The sequence below is a fragment of the Coregonus clupeaformis genome, chromosome 15, assembly GCF_020615455.1.
Source record: "Coregonus clupeaformis isolate EN_2021a chromosome 15, ASM2061545v1, whole genome shotgun sequence".
In the NCBI taxonomy this organism is placed as follows: domain Eukaryota; kingdom Metazoa; phylum Chordata; class Actinopteri; order Salmoniformes; family Salmonidae; genus Coregonus; species Coregonus clupeaformis.
In genome coordinates, this window is record NC_059206.1 from 65,183,114 (window position 1) to 65,201,614 (window position 18,501).

The following is an 18,501-nucleotide window of genomic DNA, read 5'->3' on the forward strand; positions in this document are numbered from 1 at the left end:
TAATACGTCAGAATAATTATAGATGTTTTGTTTCATAGCGCTTTTCATTACAAATAGTCTTAAAAGTCTCTTTGAAAACCCAAATAAATGTAGTGATCTGACAGTTGATGGTTGATGGTGTTCCACAGCTTCAGATGTCTGGTGGTTAAGGCAGTAGGACATGCAGTGTGTATATGTTACATTGAGATTGAACTAATAGTTCTCTGTCTCCCTTTTTCACCCTCTACCCTTTCCTCTACATCCTCCTCTCTCTCTCTCTCTCTCTCTCTCTCTCTATTCTCTCTCTATTCTCTCTCTATTCTTTCTCTCTCTCTCTCTCTCTCTCTCTCTCTCTCTACTCCCTCTCTCTCTCTCTCTCTCTCTCTCTACTCCCCCTCTCTCTCTCTCTCTCTCCATCCCTCTTCTCTCTCTCTCTCTCTCTCTCTCTCTCTACTCCCTCTCTCTCTCTCTCTCTCCATCCCTCTTCTCTCTCTTTCTCTCTCTCTCTCTCTCTCTCTCTCTCTCTCTCTCTCTATTCTCTCTATTCTCTCTCTCTCTCTCTCTCTCTCTCTCTCTCTCTCTGTCTGTCCTCTCTCTCTCTCTCCTCCTCTCTCTCTGTCCAGGGGTCGTAAGTGTAAGCCCATCTTTGTGCAGATAGCCCGTCAGGTGGTCAAGCTGAATGCGTCTGACCTGCGGCTGCCGTCCAGGGCCTGGAAGGTCAAGCTGGTGGGGGAGGGGGCCGACGATGCTGGAGGGGTGTTTGATGACACAATCACTGAGATGTGCCAGGTATAGTAACATTATAACTACAGTACAGTTAGAGGTGTCAGTTAGAGGTGTCAGTTAGAGGTGTCAGTTACTGTAGAGTTTACAGTTAGAGGTGTCAGTTACAGAGTTTACAGTTAGAGGTGTCAGTTACGGTAGAGTTTACAGTTAGAGGTGTCAGTTACGGTAGAGTTTACAGTTAGAGGTGTCAGTTACGGTAGAGTTTACAGTTAGAGGTGTCAGTTACGGTAGAGTTTACAGTTAGAGGTGTCAGTTACGGTAGAGTTTACAGTTAGAGGTGTCAGTTACGGTAGAGTTTACAGTTAGAGGTGTCAGTTAGAGGTGTCAGTTACTGTAGAGTTTACAGTTAGAGGTGTCAGTTACAGAGTTTACAGTTAGAGGTGTCAGTTAGAGGTGTCAGTTACTGTAGAGTTTACAGTTAGAGGTGTCAGTTACAGAGTTTACAGTTAGAGGTGTCAGTTACGGTAGAGTTTACAGTTAGAGGTGTCAGTTACTGTAGAGTTTACAGTTAGAGGTGTCAGTTACTGTAGAGTTTACAGTTAGAGGTGTCAGTTACAGAGTTTACAGTTAGAGGTGTCAGTAACGGTAGAGTTTACAGTTAGAGGTGTCAGTTACGGTAGAGTTTACAGTTAGAGGTGTCAGTAACGGTAGAGTTTACAGTTAGAGGTGTCAGTTACGGTAGAGTTTACAGTTAGAGGTGTCAGTTACGGTAGAGTTTACAGTTAGAGGTGTCAGTTACGGTAGAGTTTACAGTTAGAGGTGTCAGTTACGGTAGAGTTTACAGTTAGAGGTGTCAGTTACGGTAGAGTTTACAGTTAGAGGTGTCAGTTACGGTAGAGTTTACAGTTAGAGGTGTCAGTTACGGTAGAGTTTACAGTTAGAGGTGTCAGTTACAGTAGAGTTTACAGTTAGAGGTGTCAGTTACGGTAGAGTTTACAGTTAGAGGTGTCAGTTACGGTAGAGTTTACAGTTAGAGGTGTCAGTTAGGGTAGAGTTTACAGTTAGAGGTGTCATAGAAATAGTAGTGGGATAGGAACAGTAGAATTAGTGACTGTATTAGAAACAGTAGTGGGATAGTAACAGTAGAATTAGTGACACAACAGTTTACAGTCAGTTGATCAGGGACCGTAAACACCAAGCGTCTGAGTGGGAGTGCTGATCTTGGATCGATTTAGACTTTTAGATCATGTTGAATATGGTTATTGGACAGGCGGGAACCTGATCCTAGATCAGAACTCCGACTCTGAGATGCTTGGTACATGTGGCCCCAGGTTTCTATAAAACATCAGCTAAGTTTATTAATCACTGGTGTGTTTCAGGCTACATTCTCATATCCATACTAGCATGCCCAATACCCAATAGATTCTAAGTGGTTTGCTATTTTGGATATGGGAACAAAGCCTCAGTCTCAACCTGAAGTCATTTCCTTGTGGTGTCAGCAGTATGTTCTTATGTCTATTATTCAGAGTTTATCCTAACTTCTTTACCAGAGGAATTTACTAGTTTCCTGAAATGTTCAACTAACAAAGAGTCAGAAAAGTGATATTATTTAGAGACAGGCTGTGGACAGGATATCTTGTGAGTCTGACGCCTGTTTCCTTTTCCTGTGTAGGAGTTGGAGACCGGAGTAGTGGATCTCCTCATCCCCTCTCCCAACGCCACAGCTGAGGTGGGCTACAACAGAGACAGGTGAGGACTGGCTAGGACGCCAACAGAGACTCACAGTACCACGTTACTGACACGCTGTCTCATTACCAGTCACCATATAGAGACAGTACCACGTTACTGACACGCTGTCTCATTACCAGTCACCATATAGAGACAGTACCACGTTACTGACACGCTGTCTCATTACCAGTCACCATATAGAGACAGTACCACGTTACTGACACGCTGTCTCATTACCAGTCACCATATAGAGACAGTACCACGTTACTGACACGCTGTCTCATTACCAGTCACCATATAGAGACAGTACCACGTTACTGACACGCTGTCTCATTACCAGTCACCATATAGAGACAGTACCACGTTACTGACACGCTGTCTCATTACCAGTCACCATATAGAGACAGTACCACGTTACTGACACGCTGTCTCATTACCAGTCACCATATAGAGACAGTACCACGTTACTGACACGCTGTCTCATTACCAGTCACCATATAGAGACAGTACCACGTTACTGACACGCTGTCTCATTACCAGTCACCATATAGAGACAGTACCACGTTACTGACACGCTGTCTCATTACCAGTCACCATATAGAGACAGTACCACGTTACTGACACGCTGTCTCATTACCAGTCACCATATAGAGACAGTACCACGTTACTGACACGCTGTCTCATTACCAGTCACCATATAGAGACAGTACCACGTTACTGACACGCTGTCTCATTACCAGTCACCATATAGAGACAGTACCACGTTACTGACATGCTGTCTCATTACCAGTCACCATATAGAGACAGTACCACGTTACTGACACGCTGTCTCATTACCAGTCACCATATAGAGACAGTACCACGTTACTGACATGCTGTCTCATTACCAGTCACCATATAGAGACAGTACCACGTTACTGACATGCTGTCTCATTACCAGTCACCATATAGAGACAGTACCACGTTACTGACACGCTGTCTCATTACCAGTCACCATATAGAGACAGTACCACGTTACTGACACGCTGTCTCATTACCAGTCACCATATAGAGACAGTACCACGTTACTGACATGCTGTCTCATTACCAGTCACCATATAGAGACAGTACCACGTTACTGACACGCTGTCTCATTACCAGTCACCATATAGAGACAGTACCACGTTACTGACACGCTGTCTCATTACCAGTCACCATATAGAGACAGTACCACGTTACTGACACGCTGTCTCATTACCAGTCACCATATAGAGACAGGACCACGTTACTGACGTGCTGTCTCATTACCAGTCACCATATAGAGACAGTACCACGTTACTGACACGCTGTCTCATTACCAGTCACCATATAGAGACAGTACCACGTTACTGACATGCTGTCTCATTACCAGTCACCATATAGAGACAGTACCACGTTACTGACACGCTGTCTCATTACCAGTCACCATATAGAGACAGTACCACGTTACTGACATGCTGTCTCATTACCAGTCACCATATAGAGACAGTACCACGTTACTGACACGCTGTCTCATTACCAGTCACTATATAGAGACAGTACCACGTTACTGACACGCTGTCTCATTACCAGTCACCATATAGAGACAGTACCACGTTACTGACACGCTGTCTCATTACCAGTCACCATATAGAGACAGTACCACGTTACTGACACGCTGTCTCATTACCAGTCACCATATAGAGACAGTACCACGTTACTGACACGCTGTCTCATTACCAGTCACCATATAGAGACAGTACCACGTTACTGACACGCTGTCTCATTACCAGTCACCATATAGAGACAGTACCACGTTACTGACATGCTGTCTCATTACCAGTCACCATATAGAGACAGTACCACGTTACTGACACGCTGTCTCATTACCAGTCACCATATAGAGACAGTACCACGTTACTGACACGCTGTCTCATTACCAGTCACCATATAGAGACAGTACCACGTTACTGACACGCTGTCTCATTACCAGTCACCATATAGAGACAGTACCACGTTACTGACACGCTGTCTCATTACCAGTCACCATATAGAGACAGTACCACGTTACTGACACGCTGTCTCATTACCAGTCACCATATAGAGACAGTACCACGTTACTGACACGCTGTCTCATTACCAGTCACCATATAGAGACAGTACCACGTTACTGACACGCTGTCTCATTACCAGTCACCATATAGAGACAGTACCACGTTACTGACACGCTGTCTCATTACCAGTCACCATATAGAGACAGTACCACGTTACTGACACGCTGTCTCATTACCAGTCACCATATAGAGACAGTACCACGTTACTGACACGCTGTCTCATTACCAGTCACCATATAGAGACAGTACCACGTTACTGACACGCTGTCTCATTACCAGTCACCATATAGAGACAGTACCACGTTACTGACACGCTGTCTCATTACCAGTCACCATATAGAGACAGTACCACGTTACTGACACGCTGTCTCATTACCAGTCACCATATAGAGACAGTACCACGTTACTGACACGCTGTCTCATTACCAGTCACCATATAGAGACAGTACCACGTTACTGACACGCTGTCTCATTACCAGTCACCATATAGAGACAGTACCACGTTACTGACACGCTGTCTCATTACCAGTCACCATATAGAGACAGTACCACGTTACTGACACGCTGTCTCATTACCAGTCACCATATAGAGACAGTACCACGTTACTGACATGCTGTCTCATTACCAGTCACCATATAGAGACAGTACCACGTTACTGACACGCTGTCTCATTACCAGTCACCATATAGAGACAGTACCACGTTACTGACACGCTGTCTCATTACCAGTCACCATATAGAGACAGTACCACGTTACTGACACGCTGTCTCATTACCAGTCACCATATAGAGACAGTACCACGTTACTGACACGCTGTCTCATTACCAGTCTACATGAGTCTGTGTTAAGGGACACTACACTCAGGTCAACTCTAAACCTCCCTCCATCCCTCCTTCCCCCCAGGTTCCTGCTGAGCCCGTCAGCCTGTCTGAATGAGCAGCTCCTCCAGTTTAAGTTCCTGGGCATCCTGATGGGGGTGGCTATCCGGACCAAGAAGCCCCTGGACCTGCACCTTGCCCCCTTGGTGTGGAAGCAGCTGTGTTGTATTCCTCTGGTCCTGGAGGATCTGGAGGAGGTGGACCTGCTATACGTTCAGACACTCAACAGCATTCTTCACATTGAAGACAGCGGCATCACAGAGGACAATTTCCACGAGGTGATAGATTTATTTTTCGGTCTTTCTTCTTCTACTGAAGTGCAGGAGCTACGATGTTGGTATGATGAGGAGAGGGAAAGAGAGAGAAAGAGAGACAGAGAAGCTTGGAGGAGACTGATGGTTCACATGGATGGGGAGATTTGACTTGGAAATTAGCCTAGGAAATGGAGGTGTTTTTCCAGTTTGACTTGGAAATTAGCCTAGGAAATGGAGGTGTTTTTCCAGTTTGACTTGGAAATTAGCCTAGGAAATGGAGGTGTTTTTCCAGTTTGACTTGGAAATTAGCCTAGGAAATGGAGGTGTTTTTCCAGTTTGTCCAGTTTGACTTGTATGCACTAAAAACTGAGATGGTTTTCGGTTTGGACGTGACTCCAGCCCCACTGCTACTGGTGATGGAGGAAAAATCGATAGTTACACATCGGGATATTATTTTTGATGATGTATCATATTGTATAGTTTTGACAATATAGCAATATTATTTTTGCGCTAGTTGGCTGCACCAGCACCAAAATAGACTTGTTCTCCATCTTCTTTTTAAATAGGGAGCCAATTTGTTTTCAGCACTTTTATTTCCTTGACTGATTAAAACTCTCATGGCGCTCTCTCGTCTCTCTGCAGCAGACATATGGTGAGCAATATGTTTGGAACATCGAATCAAAATATAGAATTGCAATACATATAGAATTGGCACCAAAGTATGGTGATAATATGGTATGGTGAGGTAACTGGTAACTGGTAACTGGTAACTGGTAACTCCCAGCCCTAACTGGTACAGTGTGTTTCTCTCTCTCACCCCCAACCTCACCCCTCCTCACCCCTCCTCACCCCCCTCCTCACCCCTCCTCACCCCTCTGGCTCTGGATCTTATTGATACAATGACCTACCTCCGTTCCCCCCGACACACACACACACACACACACACACACACACACACACTGGCTGGTGGTCAGATAGGCTTACACAGTCAGTCAGGGAACCCAGTTAGTCCTAAAGCCCTCTCCTCACACAACCCCTGCACTGTCACTACACTGGGCTGGACCGGGCGCTCTCTCTCTCTCTCTCTCTCTCTCTCTCTCTTTCACTCTCACTCTCACTCGCTCACTCACTCACTGGAATGCAAGGGTCCTGTTGATGCAGCACATCCTGTCTGGGGATTGGCCAATTGGCCTGCCTTCCAGGAAGGACCACAGCCAGGATAGATAGAGGGAGTCCAGGGAGGGGGAGAGGGGGAGATAGGAGGAGGGGGGACAGCCTCCCAGGCCCACAGTCTCCTAGCCAAGAGAGGGGGGAGAGAGATGGAGAGATGGAGAGGGAGGAGAGCGAGTGAGAGATGGAGAGAGAGGGAATAAAGAGGAAGGGACTGTATCTCCTGATCTGACATGATTCTGAATGAACTCTCTAGAAAAGGAATTGACCCCAACTTGAATTCAGATGATATGGTGTTTTACTGTTGTGTTTCCCCCTTCTAGATGATTCCTCTGGATTCGTTCGTGGGTCAGAGTGCAGACGGTAAGATGGTTCCTATCGTCCCCGGTGGAAACAGCATCCCTCTGACCTTCTCCAACAGGAAGGAGTATGTAGCCCGGGCCATCGAGTACCGCCTGCACGAGATAGACAGACAGGTACGACACACACAGACAACCCCATCGAGTACCGCCTGCACTAGTTAGACAGACAGGTACGACACACACAGACAACCCCATCGAGTACCGCCTGCACTAGTTAGACAGACAGGTACGACACACACAGACAACCCCATCGAGTACCGCCTGCACTAGTTAGACAGACAGGTACGACACACACAGACAACCCCCATCGAGTACCGCCTGCACTAGTTAGACAGACAGGTACGACACACACAGACAACCCCATCGAGTACCGCCTGCACTAGTTAGACAGACAGGTACGACACACACAGACAACCCCATCGAGTACCGCCTGCACTAGTTAGACAGACAGGTACGACACACAAAGACAACCCCATCGAGTACCGCCTGCACTAGTTAGACAGACAGGTACGACACACACAGACAACCCCATCGAGTACCGCCTGCACTAGTTAGACAGACAGGTACGACACACACAGACAACCCCATCGAGTACCGCCTGCACTAGTTAGACAGACAGGTACGAGAGAGGCAACACGCCACCAGAGCAACTGACAGCTGGTGGTCGTTCATTTGTTTTGTCATTTCCTGTCGGTTCCACACGTTTAGCGCTGCTCCTTAACCTCCAGCAGGTGAGGACTAACACACCGTTGTCCACCTGCTGCTTTTAGCCGTTCATCTTTGTGATGTCTTCTCTACAAGACATTATCAGGCTCTCTGCATTACACTTAGGCTATGTCCTGCAGCTTTTCATTTAAGAGAAACTCAACTCACCTGACCACTCCTCCACTCTGAAACTTGATATATATATTGAATTATTGGATTAAGACAAGAGGCACTTGCACCCTTTTATAATAGAAACTCAATACTGAATTGATTTTAAGATGAAGAATCATGCCTGGAATTTTTTAAAAGTAATCTTAACACCCAGCTTGGTTGGCATGGCAATAACTATATTTATAACTGTAGAAACGTCATGGTTCAGTATATAACTAGACTATATTTATAACTGTAGAAACGTCACGGTTCAGTGTATGTAACTGTATATAATATAATAGTTATAATTTAGTAGAGTTCGTTCATCTAAAACCATGTGTTTGTGTCTGTAGGTACACGGCTGTAACTGTTATGTGTTTTCAGGCCTCTGGACTCTTAAGGTGTGAGAGTACAGTACATGTATCTGTTAGCTCACATCTATGTGTGTGTGTGTGTGTGTTTAACTCTCAACTGGAACCTCTTGTCCCATCTCTCCCCTCTCTCTCTCCGCCTCCTCCCCCTCCCCCTCTCTCCCTCCCCTCTCATCCCCCCCACCCCTCTCTCTCTCCCCCCCTACCCCTCTCTCTCCCCCCTACCCCTCTCTCTTTCCCTCCCCTCTCCTCCCTCCCTCTCCCTCTCTCTCTCTCTCCACCCTCTCTCTCTCTCTCCTCCCTCTCTCTCCCTCTCCTCTCTCCCTCTCGCTTCCCTCCCCCTCTTTCCCTCCCCACTCTTTCCCTCCCCACTCTTTCCCTCCCCCCTCCCTCCCTCTCTCTCTCTCTCCCCTCTCTCTCTCTCTCCCTCTCGTTCCCTCCCCTCTCTTTCTCTCTCTCTCTCTCTCCCCCTCCTCTCTCTCGCCCCCCTTCTCTCTCTCTCTCTCTCTCTCTCTCTCTCTCTCTCTCCCTCCCTCCTCCTCCCCACCCTCTCTCTCCCAGGTGGCGGTGGTGCGTGAGGGTATGTCCTGGATTGTTCCGGTCCCTCTCCTCTCTCTCCTCACAGCCAAACAGCTGGAACAGATGGTGTGTGGGATGCCAGAGATCAGTGTGGACGTGCTCAAGAAGGTAGTCCTTTATTCTTTAACTTTAGTCTTTATCTCTTTCATTTCCATATGCACTTTACATAAAGACTGATTGGTTGTTGTATTGATAGCTGTATTAATTGCTGTATTAATTGCAGGTAGTGCGGTACTGTGAGGTAATGGCTGTATTAATTGCTGTATTAATTGCAGGTAGTGCGGTACCGTGAGGTAATGGCTGTATTAATTGCTGTATTAATTGCAGGGGTACCGTGAGGTAATGGCTATATTAATTGCTGTATTAATTGCAGGTAATGCGGTACCGTGAGGTAATGGCTGTATTAATTGCTGTATTAATTGCAGGTAGTGCGGTACCGTGAGGTAATTGCTGTATTAATTGCTGTATTAATTGCAGGTAATGCGGTACCGTGAGGTAATGGCTGTATTAATTGCAGGTAGTGCGGTACCGTGAGGTAATGGCTGTATTAATTGCTGTATTAATTGCAGGTAGTGCGGTACCGTGAGGTAATGGCTGTATTAATTGCTGTATTAATTGCAGGTAATGCGGTACCGTGAGGTAATGGCTGTATTAATTGCTGTATTAATTGCAGGTAGTGCGGTACCGTGAGGTAATGGCTGTATTAATTGCTGTATTAATTGCAGGTAATGCGGTACCGTGAGGTAATGGCTGTATTACTTGCTGTATTAATTGCAGGTAATGCGGTACCGTGAGGTAATGGCTGTATTAATTGCTGTATTAATTGCAGGTAGTGCGGTACTGTGAGGTAATTGCTGTATTAATTGCTGTATTAATTGCAGGTAATGCGGTACCGTGAGGTAATGGCTGTATTAATGGCTGTATTAATTGCTGTATTAATTGAAGGTAGTGCGGTACCGTGAGGTAATGGCTGTATTAATTGCTGTATTAATTGCAGGTAATGCGGTACCGTGAGGTAATTGCTGTATTAATTGCAGGTAATGCGGTACCGTGAGGTAATGGCTGTATTAATTGCAGGTAATGCGGTACCGTGAGGTAATTGCTGTATTAATTGCAGGTAATGCGGTACCGTGAGGTAATTGCTGTATTAATTGCAGGTAATGCGGTACCGTGAGGTAATGGCTGTATTAATTGCAGGTAATGCGGTACCGTGAGGTAATTGCTGTATTAATTGCAGGTAATGCGGTACCGTGAGGTAATGGCTGTATTAATTGCAGGTAATGCGGTACTGTGAGGTAATGGCTGTATTAATTGCTGTATTAATTGCAGGTAGTACGGTACCGTGAGGTAGAAGAGCATCATACTCAGGTCCAGTGGTTCTGGCAGACCCTAGAGGACTTCTCCAACGAGGAGAGGGTTCTGTTCATGCGCTTCGTCTCAGGACGGTCCAGGCTCCCCGCTAACACAGCTGACATCTCCCAGAGGTTCCAGATTATGAAGGTGGACAGGGTGAGACAAACACCGCTGCCAGCACACACACACACACACACACACACACACACACACACACACACACTCACACACACACACACACACACACACACACACACACACACACACACACACACACACACACACACACACACACACACACTACACACACACACACACACACACACACACACACACACTCACACTCACACTCTCACACGCACACGCACGCGCACACGCAGACACACACACACACACACACACACACACACACACACTACACACACACACACACACACACACACACACACACTCACACACACACACACACACACACACACACACACACGTCTCCCCGAGGTTCCAGATCATGAAAGGGGTGAGTGAGAAAGGCCATCCACACTGACCGACATCAGCTGTTAGCCAGACTAGACACGGTAGGGCTGAGCTTGGTTCAGATGATCAGGGCTTTATGTTGACATTGTTTCTATTTTAGTGTCCTGGTTAAGAACCTATGGAGTAGTGTTGAGAACCTATAAGGTAGTGTTGAGAACCTATGGAGTAGTGTTGAGAACCTATGAGGTAGTGTTGAGAACCTATGAAGTAGTGTTGAGAACCTATGGAGTAGTGTTGAGAACCTATAAGGTAGTGTTGAGAGCCTATGAAGTAGTGTTGAGAACCTATGAAGTAGAGTTGAGAACCTATGAAGTAGTGTTGAGAACCTATGAGGTAGTGTTGAGAACCTATGAGGTAGTGTTGAGAACCTATGAGGTAGTGTTGAGAACCTATGAGGTAGTGTTAAGAACCTATGAGGTAGTGTTGGGAACCTATGAAGTAGAGTTGAGAACCTATGAGGTAGTGTTGAGAACCTATGAGGTAGTGTTGAGAACCTATGAGGTAGTGTTGAGAACCTATGAGGTAGTGTTGGGAACCTATGAGGTAGTGTTGGGAACCTATGAAGTAGTGTTGAGAACCTATGAAGTAGTATTGAGAACTTATGAAGTAGTGTTGAGAACCTATGAAGTAGTGTTGAGAACCTATGAGGTAGTGTTGAGAACCTATGAAGTAGTGTTGAGAACCTATGAAGTAGAGTTGAGAACCTATGAAGTAGTGTTGAGAACCTATGAGGTAGTGTTGAGAACCTATGAGGTAGTGTTGAGAACCTATGAGGTAGTGTTAAGAACCTATGAGGTAGTGTTGAGAACCTATGAAGTAGAGTTGAGAACCTATGAAGTAGTGTTGAGAACCTATGAGGTAGTGTTGAGAACCTATGAGGTAGTGTTGAGAACCTATGAGGTAGTGTTGAGAACCTATGAGGTAGTGTTAAGAACATATGAGGTAGTGTTGAGAACCTATGAAGTAGAGTTGAGAACCTATGAGGTAGTGTTGAGAACCTATGAGGTAGTGTTGAGAACCTATGAAGTAGAGTTGAGAACCTATGAAGTAGAGTTGAGAACCTATGAAGTAGAGTTGAGAACCTATGAAGTAGTGTTGAGAACCTATGAGGTAGTGTTGAGAACCTATGAAGTAGAGTTGAGAACCTATGAGGTAGTGTTGAGAACCTATGAGGTAGTGTTGAGAACCTATGAGGTAGTGTTGAGAACCTATGAGGTAGTGTTAAGAACCTATGAGGTAGTGTTGAGAACCTATGAAGTAGAGTTGAGAACCTATGAAGTAGAGTTGAGAACCTATGAAGTAGTGTTGAGAACCTATGAGGTAGTGTTAAGAACCTATGAGGTAGTGTTAAGAACCTATGAGGTAGTGTTGAGAACCTATGAAGTAGAGTTGAGAACCTATGAGGTAGTGTTAAGAACCTATGAGGTAGTGTTGAGAACCTATGAAGTAGAGTTGAGAACCTATGAGGTAGTGTTGAGAACCTATGAGGTAGTGTTGAGAACCTATGAAGTAGAGTTGAGAACCTATGAAGTAGAGTTGAGAACCTATGAAGTAGAGTTGAGAACCTATGAGGTAGTGTTGAGAACCTATGAAGTAGAGTTGAGAACCTATGAGGTAGTGTTGAGAACCTATGAGGTAGTGTTGAGAACCTATGAGGTAGTGTTGAGAACCTATGAAGTAGAGTTGAGAACCTATGAGGTAGTGTTGAGAACCTATGAGGTAGTGTTGGGAACCTATGAAGTAGAGTTGAGAACCTATGAGGTAGTGTTGAGAACCTATGAAGTAGAGTTGAGAACCTATGAGGTAGTGTTGAGAACCTATGAAGTAGAGTTTTGCAATGTTTGTCTAATCCTGTCTGTATGACTTTATTACCCTTTACAGACACACTTAATAGTATGTTGCCTAAAATAATATTTTTCCCACAACTTGAGTGTCATATAATTAAAAAGTAGTATTTTGAAACAGAGCCCATGTCCAAATGTTTTGGCCCATACAAGCATTAGATTCTGCTCTTTCCGATCATTTACATTTACATCATTTAGCAGACGCTCTTATCCAGAGCCACTTACAAATTGAACTCTGACCTGGATGAACATCTGTAGGATGGTTTGAGAAAAGGCCTTTTTGATCCACATGGGATGTGATCACACCATCACGTGACTTTTCTCTGCTTTGAAACTTCCCACCAGTTATTTTTTGGCTGAAGACCAATAGCCCACTAACGATTTGTAGTTTAAGTTAGAAACTTATTCATATTAACCCGTCATGTATTAGCTAAATAAAAAAAGCTGAAATGACGGTGTGCATTCCGCTAGGCTAAATGCCAAAAGCATTTCTCTGACAATAGAAGAACTGCTCAAGGACAGAACTACGTGCATTACAAGCAACAATAGAATGTTCATGATTTAATTAACATCATTACGACTACATTTATAGTAAGCTGTAGGCAGAATTTTACCAGAATCACGACTAGGTTGGTCGGTGAAATAGAAGTTTAGGCTTTGATACCGTCAACACCTTTCAGAAATAAAGAAAAGGTGAAAAGAAGTGGGTGGGTTTTAATCTTGGTTTGTAAGGGGTATGTGACAGCCTGCTGACCTCCCAGACGTGTTTCTTCCAGCTGGGTCTATCTCCTTACTCCAGCCACACCTATACCTATATCTATATACTGACCCAGCCACACCTATACCTATATCTATATACTGACCCAGCCACACCTATACCTATATCTATATACTGACCCAGCCACACCTATACCTATATCTATATACTGACCCAGCCACACCTATACCTATATCTTTATACTGACCCAGCCACACCTATACCTATATCTATATACTGACCCAGCCACACCTATACCTATATCTTTATACTGACCCAGCCACACCTATACCTATATCTTTATACTGACCCAGCCACACCTATACCTATATCTATATACTGACCCAGCCACACCTATACCTATATCTATATACTGACCCAGCCACACCTATACCTATATCTATATACTGACCCAGCCACACCTATACCTATATCTATATACTGACCCAGCCACACCTATACCTATATCTATATACTGACCCAGCCACACCTATACCTATATCTATATACTGACCCAGCCACACCTATACCTATATCTATATACTGACCCAGCCACACCTATACCTATATCTATATACTGACCCAGCCACACCTATACCTATATCTATATACTGACCCAGCCACACCTATACCTATATCTTTATACTGACCCAGCCACACCTATACCTATATCTTTATACTGACCCAGCCACACCTATACCTATATCTTTATACTGACCCAGCCACACCTATACCTATATCTATATACTGACCCAGCCACACCTATACCTATATCTTTATACTGACCCAGCCACACCTATACCTATATCTATATACTGACCCAGCCACACCTATACCTATATCTATATACTGACCCAGCCACACCTATACCTATATCTATATACTGACCCAGCCACACCTATACCTATATCTATATACTGACCCAGCCACACCTATACCTATATCTATATACTGACCCAGCCACACCTATACCTATATCTATATACTGACCCAGCCACACCTATACCTATATCTATATACTGACCCAGCCACACCTATACCTATATCTTTATACTGACCCAGCCACACCTATACCTATATCTATATACTGACCAAGCCACACCTATACCTATATCTATATACTGACCCAGCCACACCTATACCTATATCTATATACTGACCCAGCCACACCTATACCTATATCTATATACTGACCCAGCCACACCTATACCTATATCTTTATACTGACCCAGCCACACCTATACCTATATCTATATACTGACCCAGCCACACCTATACCTATATCTTTATACTGACCCAGCCACACCTATACCTATATCTTTATACTGACCCAGCCACACCTATACCTATATCTATATACTGACCCAGCCACACCTATACCTATATCTTTATACTGACCCAGCCACACCTATACCTATATCTATATACTGACCCAGCCACACCTATACCTATATCTATATACTGACCCAGCCACACCTATACCTATATCTTTATACTGACCCAGCCACACCTATACCTATATCTATATACTGACCCAGCCACACCTATACCTATATATATATACTGACCCAGCCACACCTATACCTATATCTATATACTGACCCAGCCACACCTATACCTATATCTATATACTGACCCAGCCACACCTATACCTATATCTATATACTGACCCAGCCACACCTATACCTATATCTTTATACTGACCCAGCCACACCTATACCTATATCTATATACTGACCCAGCCACACCTATACCTATATCTTTATACTGACCCAGCCACACCTATACCTATATCTTTATACTGACCCAGCCACACCTATACCTATATCTATATACTGACCCAGCCACACCTATACCTATATCTATATACTGACCCAGCCACACCTATACCTATATCTATATACTGACCCAGCCACACCTATACCTATATCTATATACTGACCCAGCCACACCTATACCTATATCTATATACTGACCCAGCCACACCTATACCTATATCTATATACTGACCCAGCCACACCTATACCTATATCTATATACTGACCCAGCCACACCTATACCTATATCTATATACTGACCCAGCCACACCTATACCTATATCTATATACTGACCCAGCCACACCTATACCTATATCTTTATACTGACCCAGCCACACCTATACCTATATCTTTATACTGACCCAGCCACACCTATACCTATATCTTTATACTGACCCAGCCACACCTATACCTATATCTATATACTGACCCAGCCACACCTATACCTATATCTTTATACTGACCCAGCCACACCTATACCTATATCTATATACTGACCCAGCCACACCTATACCTATATCTATATACTGACCCAGCCACACCTATACCTATATCTATATACTGACCCAGCCACACCTATACCTATATCTATATACTGACCCAGCCACACCTATACCTATATCTATATACTGACCCAGCCACACCTATACCTATATCTATATACTGACCCAGCCACACCTATACCTATATCTATATACTGACCCAGCCACACCTATACCTATATCTTTATACTGACCCAGCCACACCTATACCTATATCTATATACTGACCCAGCCACACCTATACCTATATCTATATACTGACCCAGCCACACCTATACCTATATCTATATACTGACCCAGCCACACCTATACCTATATCTATATACTGACCCAGCCACACCTATACCTATATCTTTATACTGACCCAGCCACACCTATACCTATATCTATATACTGACCCAGCCACACCTATACCTATATCTTTATACTGACCCAGCCACACCTATACCTATATCTTTATACTGACCCAGCCACACCTATACCTATATCTATATACTGACCCAGCCACACCTATACCTATATCTTTATACTGACCCAGCCACACCTATACCTATATCTATATACTGACCCAGCCACACCTATACCTATATCTATATACTGACCCAGCCACACCTATACCTATATCTTTATACTGACCCAGCCACACCTATACCTATATCTATATACTGACCCAGCCACACCTATACCTATATATATATACTGACCCAGCCACACCTATACCTATATCTATATACTGACCCAGCCACACCTATACCTATATCTATATACTGACCCAGCCACACCTATACCTATATCTATATACTGACCCAGCCACACCTATACCTATATCTATATACTGACCCAGCCACACCTATACCTATATCTATATACTGACCCAGCCACACCTATATCTATATACTGACCCAGCCACACCTATACCTATATCTTTATACTGACCCAGCCACACCTATACCTATATCTATATACTGACCCAGCCACACCTATACCTATATCTATATACTGACCCAGCCACACCTATACCTATATCTATATACTGACCCAGCCACACCTATACCTATATCTTTATACTGACCCAGCCACACCTATACCTATATCTATATACTGACCCAGCCACACCTATACCTATATCTATATACTGACCCAGCCACACCTATACCTATATCTTATACTGACCCAGCCACACCTATACCTATATCTTATACTGACCCAGCCACACCTATACCTATATCTTTATACTGACCCAGCCACACCTATACCTATATCTTTATACTGACCCAGCCACACCTATACCTATATCTATATACTGACCCAGCCACACCTATACCTATATCTATTGTGATGTCACGAGAGGCTGTGTCCTGGAGGGACGTTACATCCCCCTGAGGTGGCTGCAAACCCAGACAGCTATGGCTCCATCTGCTGGTATGGTCGGGAACTCCACCCCTCTATGGCCAATCTTCCCACGCAGCTGAAACAAATGAGGAGCTGATGAGCTGAAGGTTTGGGAAGGGAAGAGACACAGTCTCCAACCTGGGCTCTCTGGAGGACAAGAGTGCTGCACGTCCACTTCCATGAGGAATATAAGGATTTGGAGATACTTACCTTTGGGAAATACTCACCTTTGGATATATGCACCTGTGGAAATACGTGAGAGACATTTGGAAGGACTTTTTGCTGGGTTGGCCACTAGCTGCAACGTGGACTACAGTAAGGCTGGGGAAAAGTTATCTGAGCGAGTGAGAATTATGATTTTGGATGTGGAAGAGACATCCCTGAACTGTTAACCCTTAAAGAGCCACAAGAGAACAGAATTTTGTTATATTTTCGTTAATTTCCCAAGACCTATAATAAAATCCTTGTTTTGTTTGAACCTTGTCTCCTTGCACTACTTGAGCAATCCCGCTGAAAGCTGTGTAGCCTCTCGTGACGTCACAGATGGTGGAGAACACGGGCACGCTCAAGCGTTAATAGTGCATGTCAGAGGAGGATACCGAAGGTTTGATCACCCAGTTTTCCAAGTTGGCCGTAGGCTCCCCGCCGACTGAAATGGAGGACATATTGAAAGCCCTTGTTGCTGGCCAGCAAGCCCAGATGCAAGCAAACGTGGCTCTCTTGGAGGAGCAAAAGAAAGCCAACCTTCTGAAGGCAGAGGAATTGCAGTTGCAGAGACAGAGGGTGGTCCAAAATACCCGCCCAATAAAGGCAAGTGACTTTATATCTAAGATGGGAGCTACCGATGACATTGAGGCATACCTGCATGCATTTGAGGCCACGGCCACTAGGGAAGCCTGGCCCAAGCAACAGTGGGTTGGTCTGTTAGCCCCCTTTCTAACCGGGGAATCGCTGAATGCTGTCCGGGACCTGGGCCCTGACCAGGTTACTGACTATGATGCCCTGAAGTCTGAGATCCTCAGCAGATATGGACTCACAAAGTTTGGTATGGCCCAGCGCTTTCACAGCTGGACCTTCCAACCAGACCAACCTCCTCGGGCGCAGATGCATGAACTTGTCCGAATCGCAAGGAAATGGCTGGATCCGCAGAGGAATACAGCAGCGGCGGTGGTGGAGGCCGTTGTGGTGGATCGTTACCTACGCGCCCTGCCTTATGAGGCAAAACGGTTCATCAGTCAACAGGCCTT

The 18,501-nt window shown here is 44.7% G+C and overlaps 1 protein-coding gene across 1 annotated transcript in view; it reads left to right on the forward strand.

Annotated features, from left to right (window-relative positions):
* Positions 1 to 18,501, forward strand: part of herc1 (HECT and RLD domain containing E3 ubiquitin protein ligase family member 1) — a 217,215-nt gene that overhangs the window by 194,180 nt on the left and 4,534 nt on the right. The window contains 6 exon segments of the mRNA XM_045225293.1: positions 603 to 768; positions 2,378 to 2,454; positions 5,449 to 5,701; positions 7,171 to 7,323; positions 8,997 to 9,122; positions 10,344 to 10,523. Of these exon segments, the coding sequence (XP_045081228.1) occupies positions 603 to 768; positions 2,378 to 2,454; positions 5,449 to 5,701; positions 7,171 to 7,323; positions 8,997 to 9,122; positions 10,344 to 10,523 (955 nt within the window).